Source organism: Cynocephalus volans, chromosome 9 (genome assembly GCF_027409185.1).
Source record: "Cynocephalus volans isolate mCynVol1 chromosome 9, mCynVol1.pri, whole genome shotgun sequence".
Taxonomy (NCBI): domain Eukaryota; kingdom Metazoa; phylum Chordata; class Mammalia; order Dermoptera; family Cynocephalidae; genus Cynocephalus; species Cynocephalus volans.
In genome coordinates, this window is record NC_084468.1 from 4510267 (window position 1) to 4536330 (window position 26064).

The 26064-nt window shown below is 54.3% G+C and overlaps 1 protein-coding gene across 3 annotated transcripts in view; it reads right to left on the minus strand.

Moving 5' to 3' along the window:
• The window catches only part of SORCS2 (sortilin related VPS10 domain containing receptor 2), a 502479-nt gene that overhangs the window by 95369 nt on the left and 381046 nt on the right, over window positions 1-26064 (minus strand). For 2 of the 3 annotated variants that reach the window (XM_063107926.1, XM_063107927.1), the window contains exon 4: window positions 4118-4282. In XM_063107926.1, the coding sequence (XP_062963996.1) occupies window positions 4118-4282 (165 nt within the window). Of the gene's footprint in view, window positions 1-4117; window positions 4283-10866; window positions 11469-26064 lie in introns of those variants that run through there. The other variant, XM_063107929.1, reaches the window with a different exon arrangement.

A 26064-nucleotide genomic window follows, 5' to 3' on the forward strand; every position in this document is an offset into this window, starting at 1 on the left:
GGTCAGAGCAAACGGGAGCAAACGCTGTGGGGAAAGATTCTCAATGCTCACAAAATTGTTGTTACTTGAGAGGAGTCCAATTCCTTCCTGGTTCTGAAGTCTGAGGTCAGACAGAGCTATAAACGTGATGTTGAAGCTGGCAGCCTGGCCAGGCAGCCCGTGCACCTGCTGACGCTCACAGCCTGAAAGGTGAAGCCTGCGCCTCTGCCCACTCCATGTCACCGGGAGTCCTCCCCTTCCGTGTCACACCCCAGTGCCATGACAGCCCTTTAACCTTCTCTAACATGGATAAATGCAAGCACTGCTCTACTTAGGACTGGAGGATGGGGTGGGCTTCTTTTTCTTTCCTTTCTTGTGTGATCATCTTTATTAGTCTGAAGTTGTGTTAAAAAGTAAACGTGTAGTTTGACCCATTATTTAAGCCTCTGTTCGAACATTCTGCCTTCACAAAGTCTTCCCTGATTGCCCACCCAAAGGTGCCTTCTCTCCCCTGTAAGTTTCTGGAAGGCAGTCCCAGGCTCAGGTCAATTTCTCACAGTGATGGGAAGCAGAAGAGAGTAAAACAAAATAAAATAAAAAGTGAATCTGACTATGTCTTAGAAGGACGTGCTCAGGGCTCTGCCAGTGAGCAGGTCGAAGGTCCGAGCTGGTCAGTCTTGCACCAGTGCTCCCCGGCTGGTGTGGGAGGGACTGCCAGACCCTCACATCCTATTGATCCCAGGAGCCTAATGCAGTTTGCTGAGGCTTGGAAGAAAAGCTTAGGAGGCTCTCGCCCAGGAAGCCTATCCAGGCTCCAAATAAGGTAGCCTCGGAACACCCTGATTTATCATGAGGCAGTAAAAGAAGGAAATAAAAGCAGGGAACAGGGTAGGCGGAGAGAATGGTTGCTAGAGGGAGAGAAGGCTCCTGGGAGGAAGACCGAAGGGAAGGAAACAGAGGAGCGCATTTTGTTTTGTATAAACCTGTAAATCCTTGTGAACAGAGTATTTGTGCCCACGCTGTTGACAGCGGGCTTGGCATGTAACTGGCTTTGGCCGATGGCATGTGCGCAGATGTGATGTATTCCAGGTCAAAGCCAACTCACTAGCACTGCTATTGGCTCTGCCACCCCTCACCCTGCCCCCATCGTGAGATGAACACGCTCCCAGGAAAAGAGGTGTGCGGGACCTGAACCCTCCAGCAGCCGGGAACCAGGTCCAGCCAATCCCAGCAGGGCCTGCAGAGCCCCGGCAACCCACACACCTGGGAACAAGAAACGATGCTTGTTGCACAGCCACTGAGTGTGGGGCTGTGTGTTACCCAGCATTCTGCAGCACGTGCCTGCCAAACATGCACACCTGTTGGCATCAAAGGCTGGCATTGTTCCACCATACCACACCCACTTCTTGGAAATTAGAGAGCCTGGAAAACCCATAAAGCCCCCCAAAACTAAAGCCCTGCTGTCATTGTTATTAATTTCCTCACATTCCTCATTCCTTTCACAACAGAAACTAAGCCTTTTCTTCTCTCCTTTTTCCTTCCGTACAGTCACAGAAAAGAACCAAGGAAATAACCAAGCTTTCAGCTCCGTTAATTTTTCAGGGCACCATAAATTAAAGAGCAACTGCAGTGCAGCCAATTTCTGCAGGAAAATAGTCTCTGTGACGGTGCTTCAGTCTAATTACAAGGAAGGCTAAGTAGTGCTATTAATACCCAGAGACATGCTATCCCAAAGGAAGGCACTGGGAACAAAGATGCAGCCCATGTGGCCAGGGAATACAGGGACACCAGTCAGCGGGGACCAGACATTGGCAAGGAGACAAGTCCCAAAGGGAGCTGTAGCGTGGTCCAGTCAGGAGTCTTGACTGGAGGTCCCTGACTGGGGGATCCCTATTGGCAGAAATTTGTTGTTCATTCATTCATCTACCCATCCACTCTCTACCCATCTACCCATCCATCCACCCATCCACCCACCCACCCACCCATCCACCCACACATCCACCCACCCATCCATCCTTCCATCCTTCCCCCATCCATCCATCCATCCATCCATCCATCCATCCATCCATGCTCCACCCATCCATCCATCCATCCAACCTCCACTCATCCATCCATCCACCCATCCATCTATCCACCCATCCATCCATCCAACCATCCATCCACCCACCCATCCATCCATCCATCCATCCATCCATGCTCCACCCATCCATCTATCCATCCATCCATGCTACACCCATCCATCCATCCACCCACCCCTCCATCCATCCATCCACCCATCCATCCACCCACCTATCCATCCACCCACCCATCCATCCATCCATCCATCCACCCACCCATCCACCCTCCCATCCATCCACCCATCCATCCACCCACCCATCCATCCATCCATCCATCCATCCATCCATCCATCCACCCATCCATCTACTCATCTATCCCTCCATCTATCCATCCATCCTGTCCACCCCCCACCCAATACTCCATCCCTCCATCCAACAAATATTTTCAGCCAGGTAGTTGAGACTAAAATGGTAAAATAACAATAATAATAATAATAACCAGATACAGTCCCTGCCTTCAAGGAGATGACCCCGAGTATGTGTGTAGGGTGCAGACAACAACCAAATAGTAGCACAAATATATATAATTACACACTGCCATCAGAGCTGGGAAAGAGAGGCACAGGAATCTGGAAGAGTGTGGAACGGTGGGGCCCACACTAGCCTGGAAAGCCCACATTAGCTGTCCAGATCAAGGCGGGTCCTGTTCCACGGGCTGGGTGGATTCTGCCCGTGGGAGGCAGTAGCAGAAGGTTGGAGGGCGGGAGGAGAGAGGCTGGGGTGTTGTTTCTCCTGCCCACTGACTGCTCAGCCACACTTCTGCAGGGGCTGAGCTACTGTAACCAGGGCCAGGCCTCCTCCTGGGCCCTTTCCTACCGCTATGGAGCCCATCCATCCTATCGGGCATGGTGGGAGGCTGAAAACTGCCCCCCAAAAGGTACCCACGTCCTATTCTTTAAAACTGCAATTGCTACCTTCTAGGGCAAAAAAGGACTTTGCCAGTGTTTAGATGTGAAGATTATCTGGGGGGCCCTACATGCAATCACATGTATCCTTATAAAAGGGAGGGATGGAGGGAGAGTTGACACTCTCACACGTGTGTGCATGCAGACATGGAGCAGGCGATACAGAGATGGAGCAGAGAGAGGTTCGAAGGTGCTGCCCTTAAAACTGGAGTGAGGTGGCCACAAGCCAAGGAACACTGGCAGCCACCAGGAACTGGAGAAGGCGAGGAGGGATTCCCCCTAGAGACTCCAGAAGCAGCACAACCCTGCAGAAACCTTGATTTTGGCCCAGTGAAACTGATTTTGGACTGCTGGCCTCCAGAACTGTGAGACAATGACAATACATTTCTGTTACGTTACGCCACCAGTCTGCAGTGCTCTGCTGCAGCGGCTGCAGGACACTAACGAAGGCCCTTTCGTACAGCTGTGGTGGCTGCACCCCTCCTGGCCTTTCCCAGCCTGTGGCCTCATCCTCCTCATACCTTCAGGACCTGGATGGACCCAGCCCCCTGCTGACACAGCCTCCTCCATGCTGGCCCATTGGGCTTCCCACGCTGCACCCCTGTGAAGAGCTCTCCATCACTCTCTCCTCTGGGGTACACAGTGCCCAGAGGAGGGGATGCCGGTTTGGGATCTAGATGGTTCACTTTCCTTGGTGAAGGTGGAAGAACATTCCAGGCTGAGGGAAAGGCCTGGCAAGGCCTGGCACGGGAGGGTGTGTGGAATGTCCCAGAAACAGAGGAAGGCCCTTTCAGCTGGCGTGCAGGGTGGAGGCGGAGTGGAACAATCCTAACAATGACCTGCTACACAGGGCCCCGGCTCTCGGGCCTCTCTGTGCCAGGTGCACCTCTCAGCTCCACCTTCCTTTTCCACAGCAGCACAGCCACGCAGGCGGCATGCCCCGCAGCTGACACACGGACTGCAGGAAAGGCGATCATGGGGCCCAGTGCCTCCGAACCCCAGAGGCTCCCCCTCAGCCGGCCCAGGGTTCTGAGTCCCACCTGCTCGGAAAAGCCTTCTTCCATCATGACGTCAACACAGCCCCACCGAGCAGGCGTGGCCGCAGTGCCTTCTTACCTTGCTCTCTCTGCTGTAGGCCAGGACCTTGTCCTCCTCCTTGGGGTGGAAAATCAGAGATTCCACAAAGAAGGGGACGAGCTGCTTCTGAAAGGTGGCACCTTCGTCCGTGCTGAGGAAGAGGCTCTGGTCGCGCTCGCTGAGCGAAGAGCTCACCAGGATGATCTGAAACACAAAGAGGGGACGTGAGGCCTCAGCCGGGAGAGCGTGCAGCACCCGCACCCGACGGCTCCGTGCCGACCATCCATCCATCCATTCGTGGAGTGCCTGGCGCCTGGCACTGCTCTGATGCAGAGACTAGGCCGTGATCACGAGGCTCAAGGTCTCTGCCGAGAATGAGAATCCATTCTGGAGGGAGCCAAGATGCTGAGCACATCGACATCCATGTCTGAAATACTATTACAGGGACGACCGACGCCCTGAAGGAAGCAAAGCAGGATAGGAGTGGCTGGGGACGGTGACGGGAGCGGCGGGGCCACCTTCAGGGGAGGAGAGCGCTGAGCCAGGCAGGCCATGACACGGGAGCTCGGGGCTGGCTGAGAGGATGAGAGGGGCAGACGGGCCTGCTGCAGCAGCGGGGTGATGCCTGCAGGCCGTGGAGAGCACTGCAGCGGGTTGAATGGTGCTCCCGGAGAAGATGTGGCAACATCTTAACCCCTGGTACCTGTGAATGTTCCCTCCCATGGAAGTAGGGTCTTTGGAGATGGAGTTAGTTAAGGACCTTGGGATGAGACCATTCTGGATTTAGGGTGAGACCTAAATCCAACGACTGGTGTCCTCACAAGAAGAGGGGAAGACAGAGTCACAGAGAAGGCGGGGACCTGAACAGGGAGGCTGGAGACACGTGTGTACATGCACGGAATGCCAGAGCTGGAAGTGGCAGAGGACGAGCCTGCAGAGAAGCTGCCCTGCCCACCCTCGACTGGACCTGCAGCCTCCAGACTGTGAGAACATGTTTCTGTGGCTCTCAGCCCCCATTTGCGGGCCTGTGCTGCGGTAGCCCCAGGAAACACATGCAGTCCTGGTGGGAGCTCACAGTGGGGGTCCTGTTGTTAAGGGGGAAGGCCAGTCCTCTGCTATCATGAGGACAGGGGGACATGACCTGGTTTCTGTTTTTTCAACATCCGCATGGCTACTGGTGGGGATGGGTCACAAAGGGCCTGTACAGCAGCAGGTCATTTAGGAGGGGGCCACCTCCCCCAGGCTGGATTTGCAGTGTGGCCAGATTTGGGACATCCATATCTTTCCATCTGCTGGTTCTACATCAAATGTAAGTGTCATGCACTTGAAATGACAGGAGGCCTGGACACGCAGGAGTAGGCCCATGAGGTGGGTGATGGACAGCCCCGCAGCGTACATCTGCTCCTTCAAAGGCCACCGTGGGGGAAGTCGCAATGGGGCCTGTTTGTTCTACCAGTGACGCATTGGGGGAGTCCACGTAGCCATGCTGTGTGGCAGTGTCCTGCTCTGGGGAGGCCGCCTGTGGCTCCTTTCAACATCCAGCTTGCATTCCAGCTTCTTGTTCACTCAGCCAAGCAACCCCGGGCTGCGTGGACTTTCTGTCTGTCTTACAGAAGGGTCAGGAAAACGGGGCCAAGGGTTGGACCACTCTCACCCTGCTGCCCACAGTAGGGGTGACAGGATGGCTCAGAGGTGTGCAGAGGGGCCACGAGCCTGGGTCAGCCATCGGGGTGGGGGTGGGTCCTGCAGCCCTAGGCATCCAAGTGGCTCAGCGCCCCCCTGCAGCATGGGCGGGGAGGGCAGGGCCTGCAGCCGCACCCTGAGGATCCATTCCCCACTTGGGAATCTGGGTCCACTTTCATAAATACAGACCTTGGGAAATCCCTCGTGGCTCCTCACAGCCCCTGGGAGACATCCGAGCTCCGTAGGTGGTTCCTCAGGCCATTCCAGGACCGGCCTCCCTGCTGGCCTCCCTCCTGCTATTTGTCCCTATTCACGGTTGCCGGCCAGCTCGCTCCACTCTGACACACGGCCGCTCCCCCACCTGTCTGGCTCCTTCTCATTGCTCACTCTCCACTGAGCTTCCCGTCCTCAGGTGGGCCTCCTGTACCCCTGGGCAGGGTCGAGCTCCCTGCCACAAGGCCACAGGGGATCCTCCCACCACATTCCACAGAGGGGTGGCCTCTTCCTTAGGAACTGTCAGCCCTGTTAGGACGGGGCCACGTCTGAGCTATACCCCTCCTCCCCCGTCCCTGCAGGGCCTGGCGCCTGATGCAGGTGGGGACGCCACGCATTTGTTGAATGAATGAAAGAGTGAACGTATGAACGAATGGTCACAGTGCGCTTGTACAGTAGGAGACTAGGGGCACACACGCAGTCTCCACATAGCCTGGTTCAAATTTCACTTCTGTGTGACCACAGGCAAGTTTACTGACCATTCTGTGCCTCAGTTTCCTTGTTTGTAAAATGGGGAAAATAACATCGCTCCTTTCCCAAGGCACCAGGCACCACCGAGTGAGCTTTCAATCAAAGTTTATTATGAGTGTGACTAGGCTGTCTTCATAGAGCTCTGTGAGGTGGTTCTCATCATACTATTATTTCTGCTTGCTAGATGGGGAAACTGAGGCATAGAGGTAAAGCAAACTGCTGAGGTCACACGCCAGGCAGGAGGGAACCAAGGCTGGGATCTGAGCATCTGGCTCCAAGGCCCTGCTCCTGGCCATGCTGCAGGATGGGCGTTTAGCCAGGCCTGGCATTGGGTGAGGCTGGGACTGGCCTGGGGAGATGAGCACTGCCTTCCTGGGGAGGGCGTTGGGCAGCGGCAGGGCCACCGCAGTGGCCTTCCCAAACCCTCAGACATCTCCAGAAGACAATTAAGCACACAGAGCAAAATCAACAGGTTGCACAAAGTGCCTGCCTTTCCACGGACGGATGCTCACCCGGTACGCTCCTTCTTTCCAGGGAAACCTTAATGAGCTTCTCAGGTACATCAATTAGTCTCCTCTAGCACAAAAGCCTCCAGCGAACCAAGGGCCTGAAGGAGACCCCATGGTATCCTTTGAGACCGACTCCTCTTTGACCCTGAAATGGGGACAAAGAAGTGTGCTCAGATGCTCCTCCCGGTGCGGGTTTCACGCAGGAGAAATTCGGGAAGGACTGAAGAATGGTCGGGGAGCCGCAGACTGTGCAATAACGTCGGCAAAGAACGCTTCGTGACAAGGGCGCTTATGTGCTCATGAGAGAAAGCGGGTGCAGAATCACCAGGAGGTACAGTTTCTATACATTTTACACCGACAAAATCATAAGGCAGTGTCGTCGATGGCAGGTAAGCGTATAGGGACGCAGGTGTAATTCTGTCAGTGGACATGCATAGAAATAAGAACAGAAGGCAACATAGGGGGACTTCATAGTGGTTGGTTTTAAGTGGTGGGGTTCGAAGGGATTTATTTTTTCATTTTAAACAAACTTTTTATTTTAGAATAGTTTCAGATTTGCAGAAACGTTGCAAAGACAGTCCAGAGCGTTCCTGTCTACCACACACAAGTCTTACAGTAGTGTGGCACATTTGTCATAACTAACGAACCAACATCGGCACAGAAGCATTATTTAAATACCATACTTTGTTCAGATTTCACGAGCTTTTCCTTTTTCTGTTCCAGGACCCACCCAGGATTTAGTTGTCATGTCTCCGTTGGCTCCTCTTGGCTGTGACAGTTTCGTAGACTTGCCTTGCTTCTGATGACCTTGACAGTCTTGAGGAGCACCGGGCAGGGATTTTGCAGAATGCACCTCCGTTTGGGTCTGTCCGCTGTGCTCCTCATGGTTAGACAGGGGTTGTCATTGTTTCGGGAGGAAGACCCCAGAGGCTAAGGCGTCCTCATCACTTCACCCCAGGGTCTGCACTGTCACCAGGACTTAGCACAGACGGAGATGCCAGGGTGGCGTCTGTCAAGATTCTCTGCTGCACAGTCACTTTTGTCCCCTCTCCACACAGAACTCTCTGGAAGGAAGTCACCGTGCAGACCACACCTAACCACACTTATGAACAATGAATATCTACGAAAATTACCTGGAATTCTTCTGCATGGGAGCTGTGTCTCTTCTCCCCCGTTATTTACTTATTTAATCGTTTGTTTCTCTCACTGTGACCCGTGGATATTATTTACACTTTGAGCTGTGCTCTGTACTATTTTGGTATCTTGGTTCTCCCACTGCTCCATCTCTGGCCGTCAGGAGCTCCTCCAGCTTGGCTCCTGCGTGCCCATCCTCCCCCTCCTAAAGGTTCTACTCTATGCGCAGATTCCCTGGATAACCAGGAAGAATGACATAAATCACCAAGATGTCCCACACACGGCTCACTCAACAACCATCCCATGCTCTGTGCTCCACGCTGCGGCCAGAGACCCGCACCCCTGGCTCCAGCTGGGCTGGTCATCCAGGGAGGCCCAAGTCCCCCTGTGAAAGCACTGCCCCGTGATGGCATTTTCAAAACGCCTGCACTATGCTGCTCCTTACTTGCCCGTCCCCCACCGGACCGTGCACCCTGAGTGGCTCCTTCCATGTGATTCCAGCATCTGGTGTGGGCCTGACGCAGGGACGGCAGTTAATCCGCACCTGCCGATCCCACGGATGAACGCGTGCGTGAGCGAGTGAGCAATAATCCCATCTCAATCTGTGAGTCCTAAGGGGATTGTTTGTTTGTTTTTCTCCTTCGAGAGGAAAACATCCTTATGAATATTTAAGTAGCCCAGAGAGCAAGAGTCATAAAAAAATCCCATTCACTTATTCCTCTCCACTGCTCAAAGTTTCACACATCGATGAAGGCTCATCCATTCATTCGTTCATTCATTCACTCTTCTACAGCTGCAAAGCCACGTGGTCCAAGCAAGGATTTGGGTGTGCACAGGGCTGCGTGAGCGCAGAGGAGGGAAAACAGCATTCAGGAGTAGGGCAGGCATGAGGGCAAGAAGGAAGGCTTTCTGGAGGAGGTGACAGCCAGCTGAGCCTTGAAGAATGGATGGAAATTTGACTGGCAGACGGGAAAAGGGTGTTTCAGGCAGAGACGACAGTATAACCGAGGCATGCAGGTGGGGGTCCGTGCCCTGTCCCTTGCTCCAGGCTTACCTCTCCCACCCCTCAGGCTCATGGCGTTAACTTCACCAAACTCCTTGTGTTTCTCCGATTAGCTGAGCCCACCTGTGTACATTCTGTCCCCTCTGGGTGGAGTGCACGGTGGGACCAAGACATCCCCAACCCTGCCATTGGTAATTCAGAATCAAATCTTCAGTTCTCAAAATGACACCAAACCCATGTGTCATAAAAGTAAGATAGAGTCTCTCAAATTTTCTGAGCACAAAATTCTAGGCAACTTCAACAAAGGTGAATGTTTCTCATTTATTTTTGGTGTCCCTGCTTGGCAGGTGCCCCCAGCATGAGCTTAGTTTGTTTTTTTATGATGGTACCTTCCCTTGTTATCTGCTTGTTGAACACCTTCCTGTCCACCGAGGCTCACTTCAAAGGTCACCTCCTCCAGGAAGCCCTCTGTGATACAGAGTGGTTTCACCCCTCCCCTGCTCCCTCTCCCAGCTCCTTGTGCATAAGCTTGCTGTAGCCCAGTGTTCCCGAGTGCTCTCTACCGGTCTGCATTCCTCTCTGGGCCGGCAGGAGGAATGTCTTCCTTTTTATATCCTCAGCCCAGAGCACAGGGCCTGGCTCTGAGCAGTCACTGCATTCCCAACAAATAGCTGTTGCTGTTATTCACACACTGAGTCAGGGCTCTGGGTATAGGACCGTCTGTCCATCACAGCCACGTTTCTGCTCTGCTCATGCCCGGGGTTAGGCCCAGGCTCTGCCAGTGGTGGCACCGAGGTTAGAGGAGAGAAACCCAAGTAAGCCATTCTGGCCAGGGGACCAGCGATCTGGCTTGTCGGCTATTTTTGGCCTCAGAGTTGGAATCGTCAGCCAGGAAAGACGGGGAAGAAGAAAGTGCTGACAAGGAGAGGATTATTGGAGCACACAAAACAAATCAATTAGCATCTTGCCAGGCAGAGGCTGACAGATTGTTCTTCCAAATTGGGAACCAGACTCTATTTTAAACAGTGTATTTTTACTGCTTACTATTCCAGGGGGAACAGATGGTACCTGTGTTAGGTTCTGGGGGCTCAGAGGCTGGGTTTTTCAAAGGCAGAGGCAACATGCTAAAACATGTTAAAGAGAAGTAACTGACAGGTTTGCTGACTAATGAACAGTCCGTCTGAAGCGCAAGTCCCAGAAATGGCAACGTAGCTTGCAGTTCCCAGCACATGGTCAGGGGCCAGTATGGGGTCAGGTGAGTCACTTGTTTTCTTAAATGCTCGCAGCATCCCCACTAGGTGGGTGTGATTATGTCCATTTCTCAGATGGGGAAACCGAGCCAGAGCGGCTGAGTGCGTTGTGGTAGACCACGCTCCCGGCGCTTCTCTCCCTGTCATTCATCTGCACCACCCTGGACAGACACCATGGCCAATGATATTACCATATCTGTCCAGAAAATAGAGGACAAACACCGGGGATCCCTCCCATCCCCAAAGACTAGGAATGGCTTCCGGAAGTCTGCAGGGCCCATCCAGAGCTTTGGGACTGGATCTCCGACTGGGAGAAAGAAGACGTAGGGTCAGGCCGGGCAGGCGAGGGACCCCCCACTCCTTCCCTCCTGGTCCAGCGCTGACTGACCCCTCAGCACGCACTGAGCTCCCACTGTGCGGCGGGCTGGGAGATGGGTCCCAGGATCCCTGCCTCCAGGCACTCACGGCAGTCAGGGAAGTCATCTGGTAGGTCTGAGAGGGGCACTGCTTGGGTGAGCCCCAGGAGGGAGGGCCCCTCTCCCAGGCTGGACATCAGGAGAGTTTCCACAGCACAGATGTGGCTCACGCGAGCAGGGCCAGAGTGGGCCGTGTGAAGACAGGCGCTCCAGGAAGACAGAGGCGGACCCAGTGGGACACTGAGCTGGCTCTTCTGTGCTCCTCTTCAACAGGCCAGGAGGCCTGCCTGACCTGGAGCCCTGCCTCTCCCTGCCTGCCTGGACTGTGTCCCACCTGGACACCTGCTTGGTCCTGCTTATCTGAGGCACACCAGAGACGGAATCCTGCAGGAGCCAGCCATGGCTCCAACTGGCCCCCTGCACACGGACGAGTCACCATCCCTGGTGCAAGTCTTCCCACCACAGGGCTTCCAACTCATCTCCTCCAAAAGGTGGTGCCAATGTCCCAGCCTGCCTCTTGGAGGAACTGATAAAATCGTACTCTCAGCTCTCCAAGTGAGAAAAAGAAAAACCAACGGCATCCAGACAGCTTCTCGCCTCCGCTGGAGCTCTGGCTGCAGCACACAGATCTCTGGTTTCCATTCAAAACTCTTTATCTGGGGGAGGATATTTTTAGTCTGCCCTTTGCCAAGTATAGCCCTAAAAGGTCCCCACCCCCGCCCCTAGGATTGGTGTCATCTGGAGTCACCTTTCTATTTAAAACCCAAATGCCTGGTCTATTCCTGGCCAGACAGATGAGCCCAGATGGGGGCGCAGAACACTTGGCACTGACGCCGGAGAGGCATACAGTGGAGCAAACAAACACGACGCATCCACCCCCAGACCTCAAATTGGAATCTGCCCAGAGAGCCTCAGACAGGCCTGGGAGTCACAAGGGAAAGCACGCTCCCACCCGCACTTCGCTCTTGTCAAGGAACGTCTCACTGGGATGCTCAGCGCACTCGGATGGACAATCCAGCATTTGAGGGGAAAACTGCTCCCTGTGATGGTCACTCATTTGGGGAGCCCTGAGCACGGTGCAGGTCCCAGGACACAGAGTCTGACTGAGATGTGGCCTTGGGCAAGCCCCTGTCCTCAACTTTAAATTGGAGACACTAATCTCTTCCGTGCTCCGGTTCCCAACTAGGCAATGCACTCACAACTGTTGCAGACATATGAGGGCTCGCCATGCTTTTCATTGCTTTCTTCAACCAGAAAGATCTATTCTCGGAGGAGTCACGGGTGATCTGGATTTACGTCAATGCAAACCTGCAGGATCATGTGCCTGCTGGAGCCTTTCAGGGCCTCCCCCACAGTGCTCCCGGGCCTGGTACTCACGGCTCCCTCCAGGACCTCACCTGCCGACACGGCCACCACATGGCCCGAATCCCAGCAGTCCAGGGCTGCTTGCAATCCCCAGATGCCCACTGCAGCCCACCCTCTGCTGGTGACTGTGCCTCACTTTGCCTGGCCAGCTTCTGACTGCAGTGCAGGGCAGGGGGCACCAGAGGCTGGGGACTGATTAGGAGGCCATGGTGGCTAACAAGGTGATATAACTTGGTGACCTGGCCTGGGGCGGAGGTAGCAAACTGGAGAGGAGAGAGCAGATGTCAAGGACATTTCAGAGTTAGAGTTCAGCAGATTTGGTGGGGAATAAATAATATGGGAACTGACCAAGTTTCTGACTTGGGCAGGAGGGTGGACGGTGATGCCCTTCACAGCAGTGGGGACACAGTGGGGAGCGCTGGTTTGGGCTTCACATTGAGGCTGACGTTCCTGAGGCGCACCCAGGTGGAGGGTGGGGCCTGGGGGTTTGCTGTTGGGGGGGCTCAGTAAGGAAACCTGCACTGGAGGTGGGCAGCTGGGAGCCACGTGCACAGACACACGACTGTGGCTGAGGTCTTGAGAGGGAACGAGCCAACCCAGGGAGGGAGACCAGAGGGACCCACACGGGGAGGAGCCTGTGAGGAGGAGGAGCAGCAGGAGAGGGGAGGAGCCCCGGAGACCAAGGGGAGAGCGTGGCCCGCCCACCCACTCCACCTCCACCTCCACCTCCCACACCTCGCCCGCGGGCCCCCTGGCTTGTTTCACACCCAGGGTCCCTCCGCTCACCTGGCTCCAGCCACCCCAGCCTCAGCCCCTTCTGGCTCCATCTTCTGGCCCTGGAGGTTCCCTCCCCAGAGGTTGTGGGACTGGCTCTTTTTATTAAACTATTTTTTATTTTAAAATTAATGTTATTTTTAATTGACAAATCATAATTGTATAAAGTTGTGGGATACAATGGGATGTTTTGTACACACACACACACACACACACACACACACACACACACACACACACACACACACACACACAATGTGGAATGATTAAATCAAGGTAATTAACACCTCATCACCTGACTGACTTACCATTTCCTGCAGTGAGACATTGTAAGTTTCAAACTGGCTTGGAGAGGACATTTCAGATGACTGGCCCCTTTTTGCAGCTGTCACCTAGAGGCCACCTCCTCAAGGCCCTTCCTCGGCACACAATGTAAATGGGTCCTGACCCCAAGCTACTCTTTTGTTGTCTTAAGAGCAATTATTAATACTCTCTGAAAGCATCGCTTTAAAGTCTTTTTATTGTGGCAAAATAGACATCACGTGAAGTTTCCCACTGCACCTTCCGGAGCACACGGCTCAGGGCATTGAGCACATCCGCACTGTTATGCAGCCGTCACCACCTCTGTCTCCGTGACTTTTCTGTCTTCCCAAGCTGAAACTCTGTCCCCGGTGAGCACTGACTCTCCAGCCCCTCCTTCTACACGATTTGCTCACTGCTGTCTGGAGCCCCCTACAGCGTAGAATCGTTGCTGAATCCCAAGCCCCCCCCCACCTGACACACAGTAGGTGCTCAGGCAAGAGCTATTGCATACCATTGATGGAATACGTTTAACTCATCTCTGGAAAACTTTTAACATATAAATGAGGGGTGCATGCTGTGCATGCTGAACTTCTGTGTGATGTTCAATGTCCAGCCTTTCTCAGCCCCACCCGAAACCCAGGAGCTAGAAGCCTGGAGACCACACTCCGTCTCCCTTAGACTCTGCCGACGAGCTGACGGGTTCAAGAGTGCGGAAGCCACTGTTCCTCGGAAGCTTCTGTGGGCAGGACCAGGACTCTGCCAAGGCCTCCAGCATCCTCCTGGGGACCGGTCACTGCATGTGGCAGGCGGCTCCGGATGCTCATGGCAGCTTCCCTGACCTTCACTCCCAGCCCACATGTACTGCGTGAGGAAGCCTCCAAGCCCCTGTATTAAACTCCTTCCTGCACCAGATACCAAAAGTGGCTTCTGAGCAAGCCCTGACTGATGGATGTATTTAGAACTATTTTACCAAATACAGCGAGCTGGCCTCGGTTCCCTCTCTCACGCTGACCATGGCGCACTGTACATGCCTTTTTCTGTTCAGGAAACTTTTGGCTCATCCTGCCAAAGTACTCAAGGCTTCTCACCTCTTACCGACCAGGATCCAGGAGTTTGCTAAGACAGGCTCAGCGGTTCCTCAGCCACCCCGGAGGCCCATCACGAGTTAAAGACAGCTTCACTCCCCCAGACAGAATATTAATAAAACCTCTTGGAGAAATATAAATGGGGCGGGGCTAAGACGGAAAGACCTTTGGACATTCATACACGGCATGGTTCCTCCAAGAGACTGCTAGTTCCTGCCAAATATATTGAAATAGGAGCGTGGGCCCTCCACCCCCGGTGGCACGCTGGTTCATGCGCACTTCTCAGGGGACGGATGCCAGGGGTCAGGGGGAGGTTCTGCTCATCTTTCTTGCAGCGGGAACAGTCACAGCCTGCCACTCCCAGTAGGACGCCTCCCACCATCCTCTACCCAGCCAAGGGAATTCGTAAGAACCTGTGATGGAGAAAGGCAGGAGAACATGCCCCCAAAGCAGTCATTGCCGAGGACGAGGAGGGGTACAACCCCCTGCATGGAATTCCTGTGTTTTGTTCATTAAGCCACACATGTGCGCTGAGCACAGGGGCTGTGTGACATGCTGAGGATGCAGCGTCGAACAGGACAGGACCCATCCACACGCCCACAGGGCTTCCATCTGAGTGCAAGAGCCAGTCAGTGACACGGATGTGGGAGTGCGGTGACTTCAGATAGTGGGAAGTTCTATGGACAGAATGAAGCCAGGTGATCAGGTGACTGCGTATGTGTGTGAACGTGTGTATATGTGAGTACACACACACACACACACACACACACACACGTGAAAAAAGGTGCACATAGATGTGCATGAGTATACAGAAAACGGGTGCAGGAAACAGGCAGAAGGTGAAAAGCCCTGTTTGTTTCTGGGTGACGAGACCTCGGGTATTAAATTTTCTCTTCCTTTGGACACGCCTGTGACTCCGTTCTTAGTCTGTAATGCACAGCCCGGTAGGAGAGGGGAGCTGCCTAAGTACCCGTGGAATGAAGAAACACCTTTTTGTACATCGATATTTTTAAATGAATGTGTTAAATTTGTAATCAGACAAAACCCAATAAATAATATAATGTTATGAAAGAAATGTGTTTATGAGCAAAGGCCTAAGAATGTACTTGGCAAGAACATTTTCTAAATATTAAGGTTTCCTTCCAGATCATCTATTAACAGTCAGTTATTAATACTTTGAATTCAACCCCCTTTCCCTCCCTCCTGCCTCCTCCCGTCCATGCATTGCGGCTGCTTTGGGGCGTGAATGCGAGAGTTCACGAGGAGCCCAGTGCTGTGGGTTTCAAGCCCAGTCTGCAGCACGCCTGCGTCCAGCTCCACGGCCTGGGGACTGGTGGTGTCTCTGCACAGACATGAGCTCTCGCAAGTGGGGCTGGGAGGCGCTGGCCGTGTGCCTGCAGGCTCTGCCACCCCAAGCACTCACTTCATTTTTGGAGCAGCCCGCGTGGGTGGCAGTCTTGTCTCTGCTATGGCCAAGGAAGTAGACACTCGCAGGGCTAAGGACGCGCTCGAGGCCACGCACCTCATGTGCCACGGGGGCATCATCTCGAGCCCCAGCTTCCTGACGCTGAAAGCCACCTGCCCACCGGTGTGCCGAGACCTGGACTGCCAAGCCTCCAGCGCGATTTAGAAAAACATCTGCTCACACACGATTATGGGATCGATTCTCAGGAAGGGGCTGGTTCAGTTTTAATGACTGGCCTGAAAATCACTGAAAGGCCAGGAAACGTTTCCAAGAACATTTGAAAATTTAGTGGAGGGCAAACCTTTTCCCTTTGGCCAGAAGGATGACCTGGAAAATCTTGTGTCAGATCGACAGTAACGAAGTAAGACAAACATATTTCAAGATACATAAAAATTATTCATCACCAGCATCTTACAGCCTTGATTTATTCATAATCCTGTCTGCGGCATTTGAGAGACGAGGCCCCGCCACGCTCTTCCTCCCTAACTACTGATATCTCCGCTCTCTAAGGGGCTTACGCTGAGGCTTCATGGATACGGTTTAATTGCGTTTTGTTTGGCTGTCTGAAGACTTGCTGCAGACAATGCTAAAAAGCCTGTTTGCTTGTGTGGAGTGCAGCTAATTCTCCGGAGTGACTGTGTTTTGGAAGATTGTCTTTTATCGGGACAGTTGCATTAACTATGTGCGATTAGATCTGAACAATTAGCTCTTTTATCTGCTCCCTAATTGAACAGCGTGTGGCACGAGCACGTATCTCAGCACCTTTGCTGTTCCTTTTCATCAGCGACTACAGCAGCCTCCCCGGGAAAGACAACAGCTTTTGGAAATAATTGTGGAGTCTCCTCCAAAGACTTTCTCTTCAAATATTTGCAGTGAGAGACCAGGATATTACTACTGCTGCTGGTCAAGCTGGCTGGAATGCTGCATAGGCTTTGGCGGGAATAACTCACGTGGCTCTGCCTCGAGGTGGACGTGTGAGGGCTCAGAGTGAGTCAGTGTCTACACCAAGTGGCCAAGGCCGTGGACATCCACTTAGGGACTGGGGCTAGTCTCTGGCCACAGAATCAAGCAAGGACAGAGCTGAAAGGCTGTGACTGCAACTTCCTCATATTGGGGTGAGGACAATAAACCTCCGTCCGAAGCAGCCGCATGCAGGTCCTGTAGCTGATGCCAACTTGAACCGAGGTTTGCATGAATGAAACGCTTCTGTGCTGCATACAGTAAGTAACAGCAGCTGCGAGAAACTGGTCGTCCGTAGCATTACCGAGCACTTGCTATATGCCAGGCACTGAATCAAATGCTGTACACATATCTCAATGGCCCTCTGATGAGATAGTCACTGTTACTGTCCCTCATGCAAGTGAGTCCCTGAGAGGTCAGTAACCAGCCAAGCCCACCAAGGTAGCTGAGCTCTCACTCCCACCCTGCAGCGATGACGAGGGATGCAGGTCACTGTCCCCTCCACGCCCGACTTCCTGCCTCCACCTGGCCAGTGGGAGCTGGTGCTGGGGAGAGAAGGAGCAGCCTTGTCCTCCCTGGCTTCATGGAGCACAGTCCAGCAGAGAAACGGAATGACAAGCAGGCACACAACGGGCGGTGGTGGACTCTAGAGCCCAGCACTACCCGTGAGGGGGGACGACGCCTTGTCAGGGAGGGCTTTGGCCAGACCACAGCAGGTGCCCCTCCAGCAGGAAGGGGACGATGAGGCTGCAGGGGTGGGGAGGAGGAGTGGGCCACAGAGACGTAACATAGGCAGAAGAGGCAGGAGGGGTGCTCACTGGCAGGGCAGCAGGGAGTCTGGAAGGCCCCCGGCTCCTGCCTCAGCGTTGGGGGAGAGCAGTGAACCAGAGACCTGGTGCCTTCTTTGTGGCTCTAAGGCTGAGAAGGAAGCTGGGAAAGAGTGGATGGAGAGGACAGTGCCAGGACAGCCACGGGCCAGAGGGAGCAGCGTGGGGCAGCGCCACAGCGCTCGAACATGTTGAGGACTGGAAGCTCCACTGATTGTCAAAGGTGGGGTATTGGTGTTCCCAGGCACCCCTGATTGCCAGTGGTGGGGTGCCGGTGTCCCCAGGCACCCCTGATTGCCAGTGATGGGGTGCCGGTGTCCCCAGGCACCCCTGATTGCCAGTGATGGGGTGCCGGTGTCCCCAGGCACCCCTGATTGCCAGTGGTGGGGTGCCGGTGTCCCCAGGCACCCCTGATTGCCAGTGATGGGGTGCCGGTGTCCCCAGGCACCCCTGATTGCCAGTGGTGGGGTGCCGGTGTCCCCAGGCACCCCTGGTTGCCAGTGGTGGGGTGCCGGTGTCCCCAGGCACCCCTGATTGCCAGTGGTGGGGTGCCAGTGTCTCCAGGCACCACTGAGTGTCCATGTTGGGGTGCCGGTGACCCTGGGGAGGGATGGGTGGCAGATGGTGCCATCTTCCACCCTTTTGTCCTATGCACCATCAGTCACTGGCCAGTCCTGTGGCTTCTAGTCCTCAAGGCCAGGGAGTGGCCGAACCCAGAGCAGATCCTTCATAAGCTGTGGGTGAATTAAACAAATACACGGCAATAAGGGAAAGATGAGAGTCTGTTTTGTCTGTTTCTTCTATCCTTCCTACCACAATGAATGATGATTTAATTAAAGTTCTTGGGGCACGAGCTCTAGAGTAGATTTCCCATCGGCTCTCGGCAATCACGTGGAGACCCACGTGAACCAAGCTCTGGTTTCCAGCAAGAACCGTCAGTGTCTGTGTTTCTGGATCAGGAAGGACAGACATCCGTCCTGCATGAAGCCTCCCAGGACCCCACCCCGCGCACTCCCCCTGGAGTCCTGGACGTGCCCCTCCCACAAGCATGGACCAAAGAGCAAAGGGTGGGGTGGAGAGGTAGGGGGCAGCTGGGGGCAGGTTCAGCCCCCTCCTGTCACACAAGACGCAGTGACACGGGGAAATGAGAGTCGGTGTAGCAGCACCTCAGATCTGGCTGAGGGGCCAGCTGGACCAGCACACTTTCTGATCTTAAAGCCACCACGATAGGGCCTCTGCCCCCCTGCTTGGATACCTCCGGTGAGGAGAGGCTCCCTACCTCGCTGACTGTGCGAGTGCTTTTCTTTATAACAAGCTCAACTCTGCAAGGCACAGAAGAAAGGGCTTTGGAGCCCAGCAGACCTATGCTGAATTCCGGCCATGCGTGTACAGTGCTGTGAACTGGAGTCAGTCTGTGGCCCCCACAAGACTCAACCCCATCCTTCCAGAAGGAGCAGGACCCTCCATACTTCCTGTTCCCCTCTCCTGGGTCACTTCCTTCCACCTGAGCTACAGGTTGGGGTGAGGGATGGGAGATGGGGGGAGGTGGCCCTCTGTGGGCATCTCCCCCTTGGGCGCCTACCTGGGGAGGAGGGGCTGTGCTCTGGGGCAGGAGGCAGGTATCTCTGGGCCATACTCAGAGTAGAATGTCACTTAAACCCCACCCCACCCCTGATAATGTGGATTGACAACTCCCAGGATTGCTGTGACGAGTGGGTATGACCACGTGAGAACTCACCACACCAGGCCGCAATGACGACCAGCACAGTCACAACAGCACCTGCAGGCACTTCTCAGGCCAGACGCTGCTCTGGGCACTCTGTGTGTTCACCCACTGAGCCCCCCAAAAAGGGTGCACGGTTACTGTCCCCACTTTTCACAGGGTCAATACATTGCCCAGAGGTTGCCCAGCTGAGTCTGGACTGGTGACAGGGAATCCCAGTGGATGGCGCCCCCAGCCCAGCCCCAGCCCGAGCAGCCTTTCTTTGACCTGATTTATTGACTGGGTTTCTGTATAGGATTTTGTCTGGCAAAAGGGCAAGAGGGTTTTGATGTTTTAAAAAAAATGTTTTATAGAATATACTAACATTTATAAAGCAAATGTATTTCACAGAGCCTAGCTTCCAAAGCCCTGTAGTTTCAGGTATAACCTAACTTTTGAAAATTACACATAGAAATGTTAAGCTTGCAACAGACAGGAAACTTTCCCCAGGCTAAAGTCTCTGTTGTAGATAAAGAATTGTAACACAGCAAAATTGCTGGCTCAAGGACAGACGTTGATTGTTATGTAAACATACTGAGGAAACTGCTGTAGGACAACACAGTATTTTCTGAGAACAAGCTTTTGTTGGTGGATCGACTTAACCTTTTGCAACTTGCATTATGGAATGTCACTTTGTTATTTCACTGATGTTACCAGCTTCTATTGTTAAACTATACTTAGCCATAACTCCACCTATGTTCCTTTTCTGTAACTTTCTGGCCTGGAGAATAAATACTAAGACAGAACCCCAATTCAGGGTTATTTTTCCAAGGAGGAATGTCTCTCTCTTGAGGGTTCCTGGAAAATTAACCCCTTTGGGGCTTCTCACTGCTCAGAAGAAATGGGCTTTGAGTAATCCTTTTTGAGTCTCTGTCACACAGAGGGGGAGAGGTGACAATGTTTCACCACCTTTGATTTTATCTGCTCACCACACCGGAACACACACACACACCCCTGCAAATGCAGGAAGTAGCGTGAGAGGAAGGCTTCGGGAGAGCCCAGGGAAAGGTTCCTCTGCTCCTGGTTACTAAGCGCCACCCATGGGCCGGGCTCTGGGCTGGGCCGGCTGCCCACACTCAGCATCTGGGGTGGGAGAGCCCCCTCTCCAGGGTCCACAGCCCACAGGGGCCAAGCCGGGACCCCTGGCGCCAGGACTAGAGACTGGAGACAAATCTTCCCATTTGGAGATTCTCCCTGGTGTCCCTGCCTGGGGACTGGAGAGGTGACAGGGTTGGAGTGAGGTTTTGCTGGGCAGAGGCTTCAGGCTATTTTAAGGGAAATGCCTGGGGAGGCCATGCTCCCAGGTGTGCAGAAGAACACACAGACTTCTGCTCCCTGGATTTACTAAAGAAGCTTCCGGATAAAGTGCCCTGAGAAGCCTCATCCCAGTGGAGGGAAACACTGGACCTCCCCAAACTGGGGGATCTTTCCAACCAGCCCTGTGCCAGGCCCTCAGTAGCTGACACAGACTCTGCTTTACGCATCTCAGCTGACCCTCTAGGGGGGTTAGTATTAGCTTCCTGGAGCCCAGAGAGGCTGATCAACTAGCCTGGAGACACACAGCAAGTGTACAGGACCTGGGTTCCCATCAAAGACTATGTTTATTGCCCAAACCACTTCACAGAGAAGACTGTATTCTAATATTTGTCATTTAGAAACTTCAGCTGCTTTGAGGATCCGTCAGTGCAGGCACTTTCCCAGGCAGTGGGAGAGCACAGATGGGCTCCCTGCCCCTGGGGAGTCTCCGGGACAGTGGTGTGTGTGTATAGCTCAGGCAATTAATAAGAAAATAAAGAAATAAGATAATTTCAAATAGTGAAAAAAAGATCACTGCAAATATAAAACAAGGTGACCAGACGCAAGTGTTTGGGGTGGGGATGGGATGGGCTTGTGACTTGGGAAAGGAGGGCCAGGGAAGAATGTTTCAAAGGCCACTAGGTGCAGTGCAGGGGACGAGAGGAGTTCTTAGGCGAGGGATGGAACATTCTAGAGGGAGAGGCAGCCCATGCAAAGGTACTGATGCACCAAAAAGCCTGGCGTTTTGAGGACCGACAAGAGACCAGATAGCTGGAGACAGGAGGTCGAGTGCAGGAGATGACCGCTGGAGATGACCGCTGAGAGGTGGGCTGGGCACGGGCCAGGGGTCGGGCGAGGAGACTGATGGCAACACGGGACGGGGAGCCACCTTGCAGCCGAGGAACCATGGTCTTCCCTAGTGAATGCCCCTACAGGTGCAGTGTGGAGCGGGACAGAGGCAGGAAGAGTGGAAGCGGGGGCACACGGCTGTCCTCCTGCAGACAGGGGCGCTTGGACCGGGATGGGGGGCTGGGGGTGAGTAGTGGACAAAGGTGTCATTTGGAGACAGCAGCACAGAACTTGCTGGTGTGTTTGGTGTGGGGTGTGGGGGCAGACGGGTGAAGGAGGGACCCCTTGGCTCCTGGTGTGCCCAGGGGACGGTACCACTTCCTGAGAGGGGTCCTCTGGGAAAGCCGATGGGAGGAGCTTGACCTCAGTATGACCAACTTGCGACGTGTGTTAGCCATCGGAGTGTCCTGGGGGCAGTAAGGGACCTGAGCCTCCATGAACCCCAGAGAGGAGGCAGGAGCTGCAAGGTGGTGGAGCTGGCATGGACGGCTGTGGTGACACAGAGCACCCCGTCACCTTTCACAGACAAGGAGGCCGAGCTCCCAAGACACAGAAACTTGTCCCTAGAAGCACAGCCAGGGAGGGCTGAACCAGAATCTGAGCTCGAGGGCCTTGACCTTCAGAACTGAGAGTGTGGCTCTCAGCGTTCTTCCCTGTGTCCACGTGGCCAACGCCTGCGCATCCTTCAAAGGCCAATTCAAATGTCCCTTCCTCTGTGAAACACTCCTTGCTGCATGCTTGTGCCCAGTCCCCATCGTGGCTCCGTAGCAGTTTCTATGCGCCTCCACCTTAGAGCACATTCTTCCTCGCTGGGCTGTGAGCTCCTTGAGGCCAGAGAGTGGATTATACTCATACCCAGCCTCTATGTGCCCAGAAACCGGGCAAATGAGGAGCTCTATAAGGCTCGCTGGATGGATGGGCGAGTGGGCAGGTGCATGGGTGGGTGTATATACGGACAGACATTCAGTGGGTAGATGAAGATACCGATCGATGGCACTTGGATGTGTACTGGGTGGATGAAAGGCTGTAAGATCGGTAGTGACAATATTCAGATTTTTGCCCTGGCCTCCCTTCTTACTAGCAACTGGACCAGCACCAGGAGGTCCCTGTTGCTGGGCCCTAGGCTCTTGTGATGTGGACAAAGGGTGATCAGCCGTCCACCTGCTCGGGCTCTACAGGGCTCAGAATGTCCAGGGAGGAGGCAGCCCGAGGGAGCCTGAAACAATCTGCAGCATCGCGGAGTTCTCTTTGCCAGAAATCACCTCCAAAATGTACATCGAGGGAACATAATTTCCACATGGCTGGTTTTAAAACCAAGTAATTAATGGTTTTACAGTCAGTTTTTAAAACAAGCTCTTTAAGTTATGCTTTAAGTATAAAGCGTATCTCTGTAATAGCCAAGTTGTTCTGTTTTGTGATTTCTATTGCAATGGATTTTATAATTAGGCAGCAAAAAGTATCCATGCAGGGCTGAGACCACTTTACTGATCTTGCTTTTTGGCTTCATGTAGCCCGACCAACTCACAGACATCAGGCCTCCTCTGGGCCTGGTCTGCGAGGGTTCCTAGGGGAGGAGCTCACAGTGCAGGGGTGTCTGACAAGAACACAGGACATCCCCCCAGGATGGAGGGGAGCCCAGGGGCCAGGGTTGCACATCTGTGTGCACGCACATGTGCGTGGATTGGTAGATAAGAGGATGGATAGGTAGATTAGTTGCAGGTTTGGGGATGGCAGGTCCTGGGCCAGCCATTCATTGCTTCATACCTAGGCTCTGAGTAGCGGCTTGCACCAGGAAACCAGTGCAAAGGTATGGAATCCGAGAAGCCCCCAATTGTTCAATGCTAGAGGGTCAAGCAACGTTTCCAGGGGTCATTCCTGGAAGATGATGTGGGATGCACATGCTCCTCTGGTCTTTAAAGGGGCCCCTTCTCCAAGGAACTCACCTGGGGAGTTGTTCTCACCTGGGGGCCAGAGTGTCCCTTAACAGCTGAACGTGACTTCACACCCTGGTGAGAGAGGACTTATTGCCCCTATGGTGAGGGGCAAGGCCTTACCCTGCTGCTGCGACATGCTCAGCTGGGTCCCTGCAGCGCTGGCTCCACCAGGGGCTCCCAGGGACAGCCTGGAAAACTACTGGGCCCACGTGGAGCCCCACATTGCCCGCCTCTCTTTCTCAATCCTTTCCACCCTCTGTCTGCCTTATGAATGGGGTTACTTGGGGACTCTCCAACGTCCCCTGGCATTTCACGTGTGTGTGTAGGTCGAGTATTAATAAATACACTTTAATTTCTCAATTGGAACCAAGCAGACCTGGTTTTAAGGCAGTGGACCCAGCCTGGGATGCCCCGAGGCTTGTTCATTCCTTCAACAAACGCTCCCTCTGCCTGGGATGCTAACGTTCCCCTCCAGAGTTCAGATGTCCCCGCGTGTCTGCAGGCCCACAAGTCCTGGGTCCTTGGGTTCCCACAGGCAGAGCCCGTGGCCCCTGCCATGGGAGCAGCAGGGCAAGAGGGGCCTGCGGTCCGGTGGATGCTGCTGGCCTCGGTCCTTGCCCCTGTCCCCTTCTTCCCCTCCTCCTACTAAGTTAGAGCTACCATTGTTCAGGGGCCCACTGAGGGGCAGGCTTCCTGCCAGGCCTGAACTTGTATTACCTCCCTTGTCCTGGAAGCCACTGCTGGGTGGGATTAAACAGCATGATGGACTCATGGGGAAGCACACAGAAGACTGAACTCACTGGAGCACCAGGAAGGGTTATTACCGACAGCGTGGCCTTCCAGCATCCCAGCCTGGGGAGAGACTCAAGGCAGGCGTGAAGAGTACCCGGTGGGAGCCTGAACACACCCAGCCCCCTCCCTGCTTTGCAGGATCACAGGAGTGGGCAGCCCAGGGAGAGCAGAGCAGGCCGGGTTCGTAGGGGTTCCGGGTGGAAGCTCCGAGTGGGCTGGGGACACCCGTACTGGAGGAGGTGGAGATGAACCAGCCCCCCACCTGCCTGGCTGTGGTGGACGGAGGGGACAGGCAGCCCCAGCCTGGGGCATGCAGGAGAAGGGGCGTCTCACCCCTTCCTGGGGAGCCATCCCACTCGGTCTCCACGCCCCTGTCCTTCCTCCCAGGCCTGAGCCGCCTTCCCGCACCCCATGCCCTCCATAAAACCATCTCAGATTCCTGATGTGTTCTGTCCAGGTGATCTCATTGTTTTGATGACAAATCTCCAACATCCGGCCGACGGTGCTCAGCTCGACCTCCAGCCGGCCTTGCCCTGAGCTCTGGACGGTCGGCCCATCAGCCCTCCCCGCCGCAGGCCCCTACGGGACAGCGCGTGTGGAGCTTAGAGTCACTGGACACTTAGAGTTAACTGAATGAATGAATGAAATAACACGGAAAGCCCCCAGCACCAAGTCATGCACATCAGGGGAGTCGCTGCCTGAAACCTCCCTCCCTTCTGCTTCCCCCTCCCTGCCCACCCCACAGGGTCAGGGGCTGCTCCTCCACCCATGCCCAGATCCGGGGCTTTGCCAATCTCAGCACCCAGCAGGGTGGACTACCACCCCTTCACTCACTGGCTCCTTGGTTAGCTAAGTCGTTCCTGACCCTTCCTGGCTCTAAACACTTTGAGAGTCTGGTGTAGCAGTGGATTGGCTGCCTAGAAAAAGGGAGCGTTGAACATGCCCCCTGCATTGTTAAGGCACTTAAGCACCCCACTCCCATCCCCACCCCAGGTCAAAACCTTGGGCTCTGGACCAGCTGTTCCTTGAGATGAGAGCAGGTCTGCTCATGTCTGTGACACGGCCCTGCACAGACCAGAGTCGGTGTCAGCTCTGCAAATGCGTCATGAAATGAAACCTGGGGGAACCTCATTCCGAATGCCATGTTGGCAGCCGCAGGGACATGGGCAGACACAGAAATAGATCGCAGGGCCATGACGGCCGGCAGTGGTCCCACCTGGATGAGGACACGTGGACCCTTTGGAGTACGGCCCATGCCCCCATCCCTCGTTCCTGTCCTCTAATGGCGATTTGGTGCCATCCGTCCCACACTTGGGGAAGGCACAGGTGGGGCAGGTTAGTGGCGGGGGTGGACTGGGCATGACTCCTCAAGACTCCTTCCCTGCCTGACAGTTTCCATTCCAACCCCAGCTACCTGCATCTTCAGAAAGCATTTGGCATCCAGTAATTTCAGAGCTGGCAAGATTTCCAAAAAATCCCCAACATTGTGCAGTTTACTTAGCATGTCTTGCAGTCATTATTCTGGGGTTCCCAAGGAGACAGTCCGGGGAGAGGGTGTTAGTGGGCTGCATGACTGAAAAACGGGCCTGCAGGTGATTACGGTCACCGATTCATCGGAGCTGTCCTCCCCGAGCATGAGTTCCAAATGATGAAGGAAAATAAGATGCCAGGTCACATTAGCTGAAAATAAAATACAAAGTGCAGGGCAGTGCTCAGGGTCAGACAGCTCCCCCTGAGCTGGCTGCTGGGTGGGGGACTGGACAGTGAGGCACAAGAGGCATGGTGGCCACGAGGGTGAGCAGCCCCTCATCCCGGGCTGAGTCACGGGGGCGGCT